General features: G+C 38.0%; 1 protein-coding gene across 1 annotated transcript in view; it reads left to right on the plus strand.

The window, feature by feature from the left end:
- LOC149288427 (astrotactin-1-like) overlaps positions 1-14,234 on the plus strand; it is a 130,660-nt gene that overhangs the window by 96,212 nt on the left and 20,214 nt on the right. The window contains exons 15-16 of the mRNA XM_089491715.1: positions 812-916; positions 7,655-7,843. Coding sequence (XP_089347841.1) covers positions 812-916; positions 7,655-7,843 — 294 coding nt within the window. The remainder of the gene's footprint in view (positions 1-811; positions 917-7,654; positions 7,844-14,234) is intronic.

Raw genomic sequence — 14,234 nt, forward strand, 5'->3', positions numbered from 1 at the left:
GGCACTAGCACTTTTTTCTGTTTTTCTTCACAGCGAAGCACGAACTTTGGGGCTTCCAAAAAAAACAAACAACAAAAAAAAAAAACAGCTGTAAATGAGTGGTGTTCTTGCTATTGTACCTCTTATCTGCAGGGGGGAACAGTTGGGCCCTGGCCTTCTGGCAGGATCTGGGTGGTCGCCCCAGAGGTTCAAGGGGGACTGCTGGGCCCTGGTTTTCTAGCAGAATCTGGGCACTCCCCCCAGAAGTTCAAGGGGGAACTGCTGGGCCTTGGCCTTCTGGCAGGATCTGGGTAGTCCCCCATAGCAGTTCAAGGGTGACTGCTGGGCCCTGGCCTTCTGGTGGCATCTGGGCAGTCCTCCACTGAAGTTCAAGGGGGAGCGCTGGGCCCTGGCCTTCTGGTGGGATCTGGGTGGTCCCCCAATGACGTTCAAGGAGAAAAAAAAAAAAAAAGCTGTCCATGAGTGTTGATCTGGCTACTCTCTTCCCGAGTTTTGTCTAAAGGGTGTCTTGTACAGAGGGCAATTACTTTCAAGGTATCCATGTATAAAGTGGGTATAGAGGTAAAAGGTGATAATTGTTGACCTTATTTGCATGCGCCTACCCAGAATCCCCTGTGGTTGTGGCAGCACCATGAGATTTCTGAGGAAAAAACAAGCCTTCTAATTACTTTATAACAGAGACCAATGATACGATGTCCCTCAACATAAAGACACTTCACAACTAACAATATTCAGACTAGGTTTTTACACTGATTCTTGTAATGTTTTTCCAATAATGTAATTTTTAAAGACTTTTTATTTTTTTTTCCAGGAATGGTAAACTTCAGTGAGGTGACTGGTTACCCGGTAGTTCAGCACTGGACTGTAAGATCTGTCATGTATCATGTCCGTCTTAATCAGCCATCTGTTTCCCAAGGTAAGGGCATAACATGTCAAATTTATTTAAGAAATTAAATCATATGCTACAGTAATAAATTGAACTTTGGTAAAATAATAACATTCACTAAAAGCATCATTACTAATCAGTGCCTCAGTGCCATTAGATGATATTGGTAATTCCCTATTTAAATCCAAATCATGAGATTTAAATTAATAATTCATTAAGCTTCAGTAAAAATATAAAATGCACTAGATGCATAATTATTAATCAGTGATATTCTATTCTATTGGTGATACCCCACTTGAATCCTATTATTGAGTATTTAATTACATAACTGCCTAACCACTGGTAACCTGCATGAACAATGCACTAACATGGAGTGGTTAGCTAGCTTATTAAACCTTGACCAATGTTAATGACATTTTAGAATACAAAATATCCAAGAATAGGACATTTTAGCCGTTAAGCATGCTTGATTTCATTGGTGATCCCCCTTATCCGTTCAGCCTCAGAAAATTAATTTGGAAGATTGGAGGTCGTCATCTATTTGGTATGACATAATATTTAACATTATATATAGCACAAATGCAAAAAAGTAATAACAGAATAAATCACATTAGCAAGCTTAATTCCATGATCATAGTCATTTATTGTAAGATTTGCTGAAATACAGGTATTTTTCCTTTAGAGCAAATGTCTAGGTAAAAATTTTATGTGAACTTAAAATCTAAAAAACATAAAAATTAATATAATATATAAAAATAGGTGCAGTTTATTCAGTTAAAGAATGTTTCCCTTTTTCGGTAATTTCCTATCCTTCCTAATATATTTATCTCTGGTCTTATCCTTTTAAGCGTGTAATAGAAAAGTCAGAGCTTAAAAAATTATATATTTAATGCAAGCAGTCAAACCCCTTCTGTGATATAAGGAACTTAGTTTACTGTCTGGAAAAAATAAATTGCAGGAAATAGTGTAAGTAAGATTTAAAGAAACACCCTACAAAACATTGGTAGCTATAATTTATGGAAAAAATAAAGGCTTAGTGTCTTGCTGTGACATTGTTCTCTTGGTACAAATGATGTTCTGAACCAAGTGGAATTGCCTCTTTTTACATAGTATTAGTTGAAGTATTGAATCTATTGGGAGGATTAGAATGAGGTCCTGGCATCTTGCTCTAATACGTTTTGAGGAACACTTTCAAGAGAGGCACATCCATCATCAACATATATGAAAATATTTTTGTGCACTTGAGCTGTTGCCTTCACACTGGACCTTCAGACAACCCTGCTTAGGTTAGTTTCTCGCTTGCCCAATGTTCCTGAGTAGACCTCTACATCAAATATCAATAAGCTGAACTTGCCCAAGGGGTTTTAGAGACCTAGTGAACTATGCTTCTGGTGCCACTCTCCTGCATGTTCTTGCCATCATAGAGGAGAATGCCACGGTGGCAGCCCATGGAGTTTAGTGCCTTTTGGCTGCTTATGTTCATGTGTCTTCTAGTGTTAAGTCCACCCTTCTTTGTCCATCATTTTGATAATTACATCTGAGCATTGCTTGGCATTAAGATATTATTTGCCACAACGCTTGGCAGGTAGGTAGTCAAAGAACCCAAAGGTGTTCCCAACCTAAACAAAATTAAATCATGGCATTCATGACCATTACAGACTTTGCCTTTGTTGTGCTCGTCTGTAAGAACACATAGACCCCAATTATTTTTTATCTAAATGCAGGCTTGAGAGTATTTATTCCCATATTGCTTTGATCTGTAAAACCAAAAGCTCAGATGGACGTGATTGCTGAATATTTACCATATTAGCTGCAACAGCTTTGTGTGTTACTGCTTCATGCACCTTTCAATGTGTTGGCTCCTTTTGTGATTTTAAAAGTCTAAATCTATGATCACAAAATAACCTGATCTGCTGTTTGTTACAATACACTACAAACACTGCTTTGTATCCTTCAACAGCTTCAAACAGCTCGTTTTGATGTTTAATACATTGTACTAAAATATATACATATCTTTATGTTGATCTCATATCAAAGCGTGGCCTGTGCAAGCTGAGGTGGGATAGATTGGACTCACAAAGGCTGCTGGAGATTACACATTTCATAAAATTAAATCAACCTTTTCTTTAATACAATGTATCATAATCAAACCGGCCACGGGCCATGATCTGTGATAAAAATCTACAGAATGGCTGTGACAGGTAAGCTGGGTTGGACAAGATGATGGGCACTAGAAGGGCAGTTTATAACACAATGATGATTAGGAAAAAAGTCTGTCTTTTCCAAGCTCCAGCATGGCATGTCAGAAGCTTAGAAATGGGTGGGCCAAAACCACAGGGGTGTTTTGGGAATGTGAGTTTAAAAAAAAAAAACAATCATCAATGGCAGAAAGGGGAGAAAAAAGCATTCGCAATTCTCATGGCCATCTACATACCAATTATTGTGCTGACCAGAATATTTCTTAGACTCACAACAATATATAGTGTTGGACGGTATGCCTGTCCCTTAATATTGCCATATACAGCATATTCCAGTTTTGTCATATAACTATACAGCTCCATAAAATTAAAAAAGAAAAACCCTCTGATTTTCTGTAAACTATATGATTGGCTTACTAAGGATGAGATAAGGACACAAAAGAAATTTAGTAGAAAACCACACCTATATCAATGAGTTACCATCCTCATAAATATAGTAAATGGGTACAATAATTATACATCAGGGACATAATAATAATATTATGTATATATATTTAAAATTACACAGCGGATATAGATGGATTTCACTTGTTCCCAATAAGTAGCACACATGCCGGCAAATGAATGGATGATTCTGCACTTCCATCTGCTGGCCAGATATGAAAATATGCTGGAGACTCTTGCACAATCTATCTAAATAATGCAGGAAACGTGTCACTGCTTCCTACTTGGGTATATAGCAGGATTTAAATATGATTTTCATTCAGGGATCATGGTGAACAAAGGGAAATTGACCAAGTTGTGCTTTTCCTGGATATCAGAGCCAGAGAAGCACCTGAAGAAACAGTTTAATGACATCTACCACTGAAGAGGAAAGCTTCTAATCACACCTACAGACTAGAAACAGAAAGCTTCAATGTGTTTATTCAAGAAGAGAACATGTGTTAGATACAAGGCAAACTGTGATGCAGTGCAGAACACAGCAGCTTAACAAAGTTCATACAAGCATTTGTGTACAATCAATAATACAAAGAGCACACCCGAGTGTGTCCAAATACAAAGAAGCAACAGTAATCGTGATACACAGTAAAACACTTAACCGTTCCAGGACACAGAAATTATGGCCTTGCGGCAGGAATAACACCTGAGGATTGGAAGGGGATATGACGTCTGTCCAAGGGCTGAGGGGATCAGGAGAGTGAGGTCTTGGGATTAATCCTCCTCTTCGAGACAATGAAGTAGTTTCTGAGCAAGTGACAGTTTTGGGCAGTGATGAGATGGTTCCTGGCAAACCACAAACCGTCCTTAACACAACACATTAGGTGCCATAGGGCACCTTCCATGTGGGTTCCTGAGATGAGTCAATAAAAAAACAAATGGTAGGAACTTCCTCTCCACAGACTCTTTGAGTTCATTTTCCAGAGATCGAAACAAAGCCTGAGAAAATGACAGTGCCAGAACAGATGTAGTGAAGTCTCCTCCATCACAATGCACTGTGGGCACGCACATAAGCTACAGTAAGCATGGTTTTCCATGTCTTGTCTGATCTTTTAGTCTCAGGGGGATGCAATGGTAGTAAATACATTTGTGTTGTCTAAGGAAGGCTCTTGAATGCCTTCCATTTAAATAACTATGGTGGAATGCACATCTTAAGCGCGGTTCTCTTGTGAATGGAAGATTTGCCTTTTTAGATTTGGGCTTCCCATGGAGGAGTCTGATCCCGATTACCTCATGCTGTGGCCACTGTATTTCACATTGCATATGGGTAGCTATAATATGATGTAGAAGAGTTTTTTCTTATAAACATTTGAGGTGACTCTTAGTTCAGTCTCTAGTATAGGCAAGCATAAAGTATAAAGGTTTGCCTGTTCATAGTTGAGATGACTGCAAACACAATGTATTACATGTAGAATTGCTCTTGATGTAATAATAAAAATATATTAGTAACCCATGATCAGCACATGGCTCTTGTAGCTAGCCTTTTTAGTTTGCAACTATTTATTTTCACTTGCAGACATAAGTGTACTTTTTGTTTAAAGCCAGAGGTTTCTCTGTCAGTAAAGATAAGTGACACTGGTCACCAGTTTTCTTCTTCTGGAAGGGGACCACTGAAGTCTTCAAGAAGATATGGAAGCCATAAGGTCAGCGCACATTGCCCAGTAAAAAGTCTTCATGGACCCAGTGAGTGCAATTTCTGTGCGAAAAAAATCTCAATCACATCTTAAAAAAATGACATACTAGCACAAAAAAGTGCAAAAGGAATATTAAGGTCCCAGATTATGGCTGGTTCAAAAGAAGGGTCTGTGAATCCATGGTACATTTACCAACTCAGCCACTGCGTGCAACAAGCTCAACAAGCATAACATGTGGTGAGCATCCAGGTGGACCTATACTTGAACTTGCTCTCATCCTCAACCTTAAAGCCAAGTAATCTTTCACAGGTACTTACTTAAGTCTTAGCTAAAAGACCAACTCTCCAGAAAGACTATGGTACCCTCCCCTCTCCAGATCAGGTCCTAGAAGATCTGGCCCTTCTTAGACTTCAGCAAACAAATGGCTACATTTCCCCATGCATGACTATAGCACACGAATGGGAAAAGGGCATCTGGTCACCACTGTGGCTCTACTACTTTTGGAGCACACTTTTCACATGAGGAAGTGAAGCAAATTAAATATTACATAAGTTATGATGGGTAAAGGTGATGGAAAACCCTTTCACTTAAAATTAAGGGGGTAGTAGAAGCATTATTAAACACTTATCTACAAGCACCAGACAAGCCAGAAGGCTTGTGAATCCCTCAGAAATCTCATGGTGCTGAGAGGTGGAAACAGAAAAATAATTTTATCCTTAACCAAAAACTGTACATAAGGTAGAATACAATATTAGTATAAATTGCATTGCTGATGGATGATATTCTTCCTGGTGACTATTCATGTCTTATTATTCACACCATTTATTTTTCTTTTCATATACAACATGAGTCTTTGTGTAACAAATGTGTGCAAGTGTTAAAAACAGGAATACTAGTTTTATTCCTGTAATTCTTTGCTAATGGGTAAAACTAATTATGCAGCTAAAACAAAATGTTTAATAAAGATTACTCTGCAAAACATTTATATGGCTGAATCCCTTTTTGTAATACCTCTTTAGCTGGGTTTGTTCCAGATTTAGTTGTGTTGATCCCTGTTGTAACTTCTACAGCATCTTGGAACCCTGTTGCTTCACACACTCCACGAGGTTTATCAAAAGTACACTTTATAGTCTACCTACCACCAGTGTTACATCGCAACCTGGAAGAATGTTACAAACACATTTGGGTGTTGCTGGTGAGGTGATACATGTTTCACAGCTCATTCTCACCACCTCTAGCCACTAACAGCAGGAACACGAGCAGAGCGCTTACCAATATAACATTTTACAAACAAAAGAAGGACCAATATAGTCTGTAGCCCTTATTTTTAAGAAACTTTTAAGGTTATCCAAAGTTGTGCAGGTATCTTGAACGATTGCATATAGTAACTCTGCCTTTATTTAAATTGTAGCCTTTAGAAAGAGTCGTTTATGGAATAGATGTTTGAACCTTTAATTCCAAGGGGGACCGGATCCCATCGCAAAGGTTCCAAGACAAATAGATTCAACAATACTAATTTAAACAAATAAAAATAATTTAAAAAACATACATCACAGTATATACATATTTGTTTTTCTCAATTCATCCTGTGGTTTCTTCTAAATATTCATATCGCTTCTGATAAATAACAAAGGATTTTCAGTTTATTGAGAATACTGGCAAATGCGAGGTAAATTGATTATGGATCTAGGCATATCCCTGTAAAGTAATTACTGCATTTCATAATAGGACATTATTACAACCAGGGCCAGCATTTGCAGATAAATTGGCATATTTACAGAATGTTCAGTATGCACTTGTGTTTTTGTACAACGCTTTATAAATAAGTTAGTAATGATTATAATACAGCTGTGCTGGGATTCAGCTGTTTGTCTTTAAATAATAATATGCCAAAAAGAGCTCATTCTAAGGCATTGGAGATTATTTGTAACGTTGGATTGTAAAAATAAAATAAGAATACATATAAAGATTGTCAATTGGTTTTCTGAATGCATTTTGGGATTGTGCTAGCAGTATGGCATAAACCACCCCAAATATATATCAAATCACTAATTTTATACCGTCCAAAACTTTTATAAGGCTCTTCTTGTTAAGCCATTGGAAAACAAAGTGCATTCCCTCCCCCCTTTAGAACACAAATAGTTAAAATCCAAATTCCAGAAAGGATTTTAGAGGACGAAATACATTGACCTTTTTCCATATGGCTTTTTTTATGACTCCTACTTTAGCTTCCATATGACAATCTGCATTTATATTATATTACCATAATATAATAATGATAATCTTTTACTGTTGTGAGTCCTGTTGCTAAGCATATTTTTTGCTAAGCACTTAGCTCGGTGCGAATAGTGGATTATGTGCAGGGTAAAGGATAATTACTTCCAACAGTGTCTACTTATCCTCTAGATTCATGTTTCTGTTTCATTTGTCTCTATCAGCATTCACTCAGGCTCTTCACTCTCTGGACGGAGCTACATCACGGATGGAATTTGCACCTTTATTGGAACAGTTTGGCAATCACTATATTCAAGAGGCAGTATATGGATTCGAGGAAACCTGCTCCATCTGGTACCCAAACCGACAAGTGCAGAAGCAGGTCTGGCTTGAATTTGAGGATATTAGCAAAGGTAGGAAGACTTAGTGCAAAGTGCAGATGGACGGATCTCATGAAAAACAAGAATATAGGGACACTATAGCTGGTGTGCATTGTGATTACCTACCTACATTTAGATCCACTAAAGGTATAGGACAACTTAAATTTCCATATTGAAGGGCAGATGACTTGACTTAAATAAAGATTAGCATATAGCCTTATACCGAACTATCCACCCAAAGAAACCAGACAATGCACAAATAACATCTATCGATATCCAGGGATTCCGCTATAGAACAAACATATTCCATCACGATCACAGCCATTGAAAACATATACATCTACAGGCAGCCATGGCCCCGGAAAAACTATACACAGCCACTGTCTTATTAACACACAAATTTAGATGTATTGCAACAATATTTGGGATCTCACATGATTTTTTCTTCTTAAACCAATTTTATTGCCGCCATCATTTACTCTTTCATATACCACAGAGGCCCTGCTATTAAGATTGAATATAGGTGCTCGGCTCCCGCAGGACTTATCGTAGAGGGACTTTATCTCGATTCACTGTAACAGCCGTGACTGAGGGAATCAGATCAGAGCATTGCGTGGTGCCCTCGGGTAGGAGGACCATTATACAAGCTATTAAGCAAATATTGCATTCTTCTTCAAATATAAAAGCGGAGACATTAATTATCACTTACTTTTTGTGTGAAAATATTAGTACACCTACTGAAGTGTGATTTAACATAAATGTGCACTTCCTGTACATCTATCCAAAGCTCCAGCAAAGCAACCTTATGGTGAATCCTAGATTCAATACATATAGAAATAATATATTTATTAACAATAATTAAATAAATTCCACCATGTCTGCTGACCATTGGTGAACTTGCGGAGAAGCCTTTTAGGAATTTTTCTGTTCTCATGAGAACCTGGAATGTAAAGAAGATCCCAAGCTTGTAGTGAACGTAGTTGCTGCATTTAATTTTGATAACTAAAGCCTTTACATATGTATCTTTGTACCTTCTGACATATGAATAAATTGAGTCGGGGATTACTGAGTTGCCAAGTTTATGTGCTGGCTCTTACGCCCACCCATTAATATTGCGATCAAACAACATATTCAATTAAAATGTACGCAATTATAATATTGCACCCCAGCTCGCATTAATGGTCTGTACAGAACTAAATATCTTTTAATGGCGTGGGCAGCAGAGTGAGTTTCTGCATACTTTATAGATGTAGAAATAGGGAGCATTATTGTATAATTTTTCTGCTTGAGTGTCAATGGAGCTCTGTCCTTGCCAACTGGTTACAATACTTTTTGTTCTCTGTTAAAGATGATGGGGAAGAAATCTCTTCTTGGATATAAGAAACTTTCTTAGTCAAGTATGTAGCTGCTTGGTAACCGGCAAGTTATATGATCTTCCTATACCATTCAGGTATACTCGGGTAATAGAAAAAAAAAACAATGTTTTTTGTGCTAATTTGACAATTTTAATGAAAGAATAAAATAGTTATTTCTGTTTTAGAGCAAAGCATGTTGAGATATGTGTCTTTCTGCTTGGCTGAACCTTTATCTACACAGAGTAATTGCCATGTGGAGTATAGTAATTGTTGTCTTAGCAGGGGTCTTGCCCAGCAGAAATCATGCTGCATAAAACCTGATAAAATTGGCATATCAGGTCAAAATGTCAGGCAGATAAAACGACATTTAATGTTGCATACGAACGACCACCTAACCTGCACAGCTTTTGGGACCATTAAGGAAGGAAGGACTCGAACCTCCCATGAAGCAGAAGGGTACGGTGTTGGGCCGAAACATTTAAAGGTCCTTAATTTATCTCCTTTCTACACACCTCACCATGCATTTTACAGAACGGGATAAATTAACTAATGGGGAGAACCAATTAAGCATATCCTTAACCTGAGGGCATTAGGATGTCTGCACCCGGTGGTATACATAAATCTGTAAACGTCATTACCTATGTTTATTAAGTGGACTGAGCTGTAAGATGTGAGATTTAGGCAGAGAGTGACAGCACAAGTATCAAAATGATCCCGGGTATCTAGAGAGACAGTATTGAGATCTGAGCCTTGCTGGGCCAAAGTTACATTTCCGGGGCCAGTGGTGGTTTAACCCCTTAATGACAATTGCCGGTCCTGGCACGGCACGGAAAAGCATGTGCTTTACGACAATTGACGTGCCAGGACCGGCACGTCTTTAAACGGGTGCAGAAAGCGATCTACTATAGCTTTCTGCACCCAAAAAGCGTTGCTGAATGCCTCGACCTCGAGGCATTCAGCAACGCCGCGATCGGCACGAAGGAGCCATCTCTGGCCCCTCCACGGGGCGTCAACATCCGCCATACTTTGTATGGCGGCGGACGCCCGTTTTAAAAGCGTTTAGTTTATCGACGATCGCCTCCTAAACTTAAATGGTGTCGCTGGAATGCCTCGATCAGGAGGCATCCAGCGACACCAAACACTAACCTTTTGATGGGCTGTGACCGCTCCGGAGAGCGGTCACAGCCGCAGCTGCCGGCAATCTTCGCCATCAAGGAAGATGGCCGCCGTCCTGTAACAGGAACCACAAATTTTAAAAGTTCGCTAGATGGTCCAGACCATCTAGAGAACTTTGGCTCCACTTGCAGGTTGAATACAGGTACTGCATTCACCATGCAAGTCAATGGAGCCCAGCTTTCTAATCACAGTGTGATTAGTAAAAATAAATTAAAAAATAAAATAAAATTAATAATAATTAGAAAAAAATAGTAAAAAAACAGTAAAATGTAAAAATCATTTCCCACTGATGTCACTATCAGGGGAACCTCCAAGTTGAAAAAAAATGTTAAATTTTTTTTTAAAAAAAATAATAATAATAAAAAAAATATATATATAAAAAATATATTTTTGTGAGCAAGTCCTAAAATTAGCATATTAGCTTAAAACAATTCTCGCATGGAAAGAGTTAAAATACTGGCATATTAAATGCCCGTGGGGTGTCTACTTTTAAAAAATGTATGATTTGATGGGGTAAATTGAATGGGCCAGGTTCAACAACGTCCCAATTAACACGGGGGGAAGGATGGCCACACATCTAATTTCCAATTAGAAAAATGCACACGTACCAAATGTGGCCTTTTAGTTCCCCCAAAAAATGACACACCCATGCATGTGGGGTATCACTGCACTCAGGAGATGTTGCTGAACACATTATGGGGTGTCGTGTGACAGCGGCATATACCAGGAGCTGTAAATTCATACATAAAGTAGGTGTGTGTGGGAAAAATATACACACAAAAATACTACTGCAAACTTTGAAAAAATGCTGGTGGTAAAATGTGTGCATGCAAAGAGTTAAAATACCAGCATTTAAAATACCCTGGGGTGTCTAGTTTTCAAAAATATATGGTTTTGTTGGGCACACTGAAATGGCCTGGCTCAAAGATGTACCAAATAGGGCATGGGCAGTGGATCCCCAAATGCCAAAGTTCAACATTGAAAAATGCGCATGTCCCAAATGTGGCCCTTTTGCCCCCAGGCAAAATCATTCATGTGAGGTATTGCTGTACTCAGGAGATGTTGCTGAACACATATTGGGGTGTTTTGTGATAGTGACATATACGAGAACTTTTTAATTCATACCTGAAGTAAAATGTGTGTGACAAAACAAATGCAAAAAAATTACTACCACAAAGTTTGACAAAGACTGGTGGTAGATATGGTGCATGGAAAGAGTTAAAATACTAGCATTTGAAATACCCTGGGGTGTCTAGTTTTCAAAAATATATAGCTTTATTGGGCACACTGAAATGGCCCGGCTCAAAGATGTACCAAATAGGGCATGGGCAGTGGATCCCCAAATGCCAAAGTTCAACATTGAAAAATGTGCATGCCCCAAATGTGGCCCTTTTGCCCCCAAACAGCCAGGCAAAATCATTCATGTGAGGTATCGCTGTACTCAGGAGATGTTGCTAAACACATATTGGGGTGTTTTATGATAGTCACATATGCCAGAACCTGTTTATTCATACCTAAAGTAAAATGTGTGTGAAAAAACAAATGCAAAAAAATTACTACCATAAAGTTTGACAAAGGCTGATGGCAGAATAAGTGCTTGGAAAGGGTTAAAATACCAGCATTTGGAATACCCTGGGCTGTCTAGTTTTCAAAAATATATGATTTGATGGGGTAAATTGCATTGGCCGGCGTCAAAGATACCCGAAATGGCACATGGGGGGAAGAATTACCAGATTTGGAAAAAATGGCTTTGAAATAGCAAAACGCTACCTGTACTTATTGCTCCATAACGTGCAGAAAAAAGCAAAAAAACATAAAAACATTGGGTATTTCTAAACTCAGGACAAATAGTAGAATCTATTTAGCAGGTTTTTTTATTACCTTTTATAGATGAGTAAAAGATTTTTCAACTAAAAGTTAGAAAGTCATTTTTTTCTAAATTGTTCACCATATTTTATACTTTTTTTAATAGTAAATAATATGATACAATCAAAACAATGTCATCTAAAGAAAGCCCTTCTTGTCCTGAAAAAGCAATATCTAATGTGTGTGGGTTCAGTAAACGGGAAAGAAGAAAATTACAGCTAAACACGAGCAGCGCAGAAATGTTAAAACGGCCATTGTCACAAAGGGTACAAAAAGTAAAATCAGCCTTTGTCACGAAGGGGTTAAGTTATTTAATTTACACATAGTACGCTATTCTAACCATACTGAACCATATTTTTGTAACATATTTGATGACTTCTGCTCTGCATACAAACCGTTTTATTTTATTTTTGTGGTTAGGGAAACTTGGAATGTAAAGATGGTTCTGAGAATGTAATAAACTTAGTAGCCACATTTTCCTCTTAGGTACCGTAAGCAAATTGTTTGTATTGTTTACACAATGTTCACACAATTAAAATTCACCGAAGATTTATTATTATTCTGACAGTAACGGAATTTCAGATACAAATAGACAGAAAGTGGTTTAGCATTTTGTGGTTCCACGTTTTGCTCAGATTTGGCATTCCAGGGCATGGAAGACCATTTCTGCTCTTTTCCTCGTAGATTATTAAATGCTCCTCCAGGGAGAAATTCTTCACCTTCAGTTTTATTGTGTTTGCTAAGTGCTTCCTTGAGTTCAAACCACAATTTTGCTATTGGATGTAGGTCTAGGAATTGCTATGGTCAATTAATTCTATTGATCTTGAGTACGCATAATAATTTCTTGTAGACCTGGAGGCATAATGTGGTTCATTATTATGTTGAAGTTCCCATTTTTAACCAGGCTTGCATCTTCTATCACAAGGTACGTGAATTATGAGAAACAGTATCATATTAAGAAATTGCTACCTCTGAGCTGATTGGAGAGTGAGACAGTTTTATAGCTTGGCCCTGCCTCAATATTTCAAAAACAAAGGGTTGAAATAGATATCTTTTATCCATAACTAAGTTAATAGTCATGCTATTTTATGTACACATGGTGGTTATTCATTGACCTGTGCTTGAACCCCCCTACCTCGAGTAAATGATATTTCTTTCTGTTTTGGGTAATAGATGCTTTATCCAAACAGAAAATACCATAGAGAACTCCTAACAAATAGGCCAAAGTATTGAAGCTCACTGAACATGTTTGCTGGGTTGACCCATTCGAATTGACTTAACCCAACCATCAGAAGAAGACCTTCATTACTTCTCCCTATGATAGAGAATCCACAAGCATATAATAACATGGAGCAGAAAGACTTACCAAAACCACAAATAAATATGTATTAGTATTTTTTATGGTAGAATATACATACACAGGAAAAATATACAAATACAAAATGATCCCTATTTTATCAATTTTATTTTCTTTTGGGTGGTCACATGTTAAAAAATAAAAATGAGTCAACAGTAATTTTGGTTATCTTTGTTTAAGTTAAATACAATGAAAAACTAATAACCCAAAATATTGCCTACATTCCCAGTGTGTAGGTGTGTGTGTGTGTCTATCTACCTAGTTAGTTATCTATCTATTATTTATCAATCATGATGAAGTGATGATTGATAGTGATAATGTTTTACATATTTTATTTTTTTTTTGGCGCCCGAGGTGCGTGCTCCTTTGGTGCTGTTCTGTGCCAAGGAGGCAGCAGAAGCCCAGAATACGATACTGGGTTCCCACAAGGGGAACCCAGACAAATCCCCCCCGAAGGGGGAGACCCCTTTTGCCTTCAGGGCACTCCCGCAAGGGAGTAACCCCCTTTAGGCTTCACTGCCTCAAAAAGAAAAACAGTGATCCAAAACGTGGTATCAAAAACGGAAATCCAAAACGTGATCATGGCCTCGCAGTGGGTCAAAGGAACCGTGAAAATCCAAACCAAATTAATAGGCACACGTGTTGCACATTGTGATAGTATAAATTAAAT

The sequence above is a fragment of the Sceloporus occidentalis genome, unplaced genomic scaffold, assembly GCF_023333645.1.
Source record: "Sceloporus occidentalis isolate IW3139 unplaced genomic scaffold, rSceOcc1.0.p SCAF_51, whole genome shotgun sequence".
In the NCBI taxonomy this organism is placed as follows: Eukaryota; Metazoa; Chordata; class Lepidosauria; order Squamata; family Phrynosomatidae; genus Sceloporus; species Sceloporus occidentalis.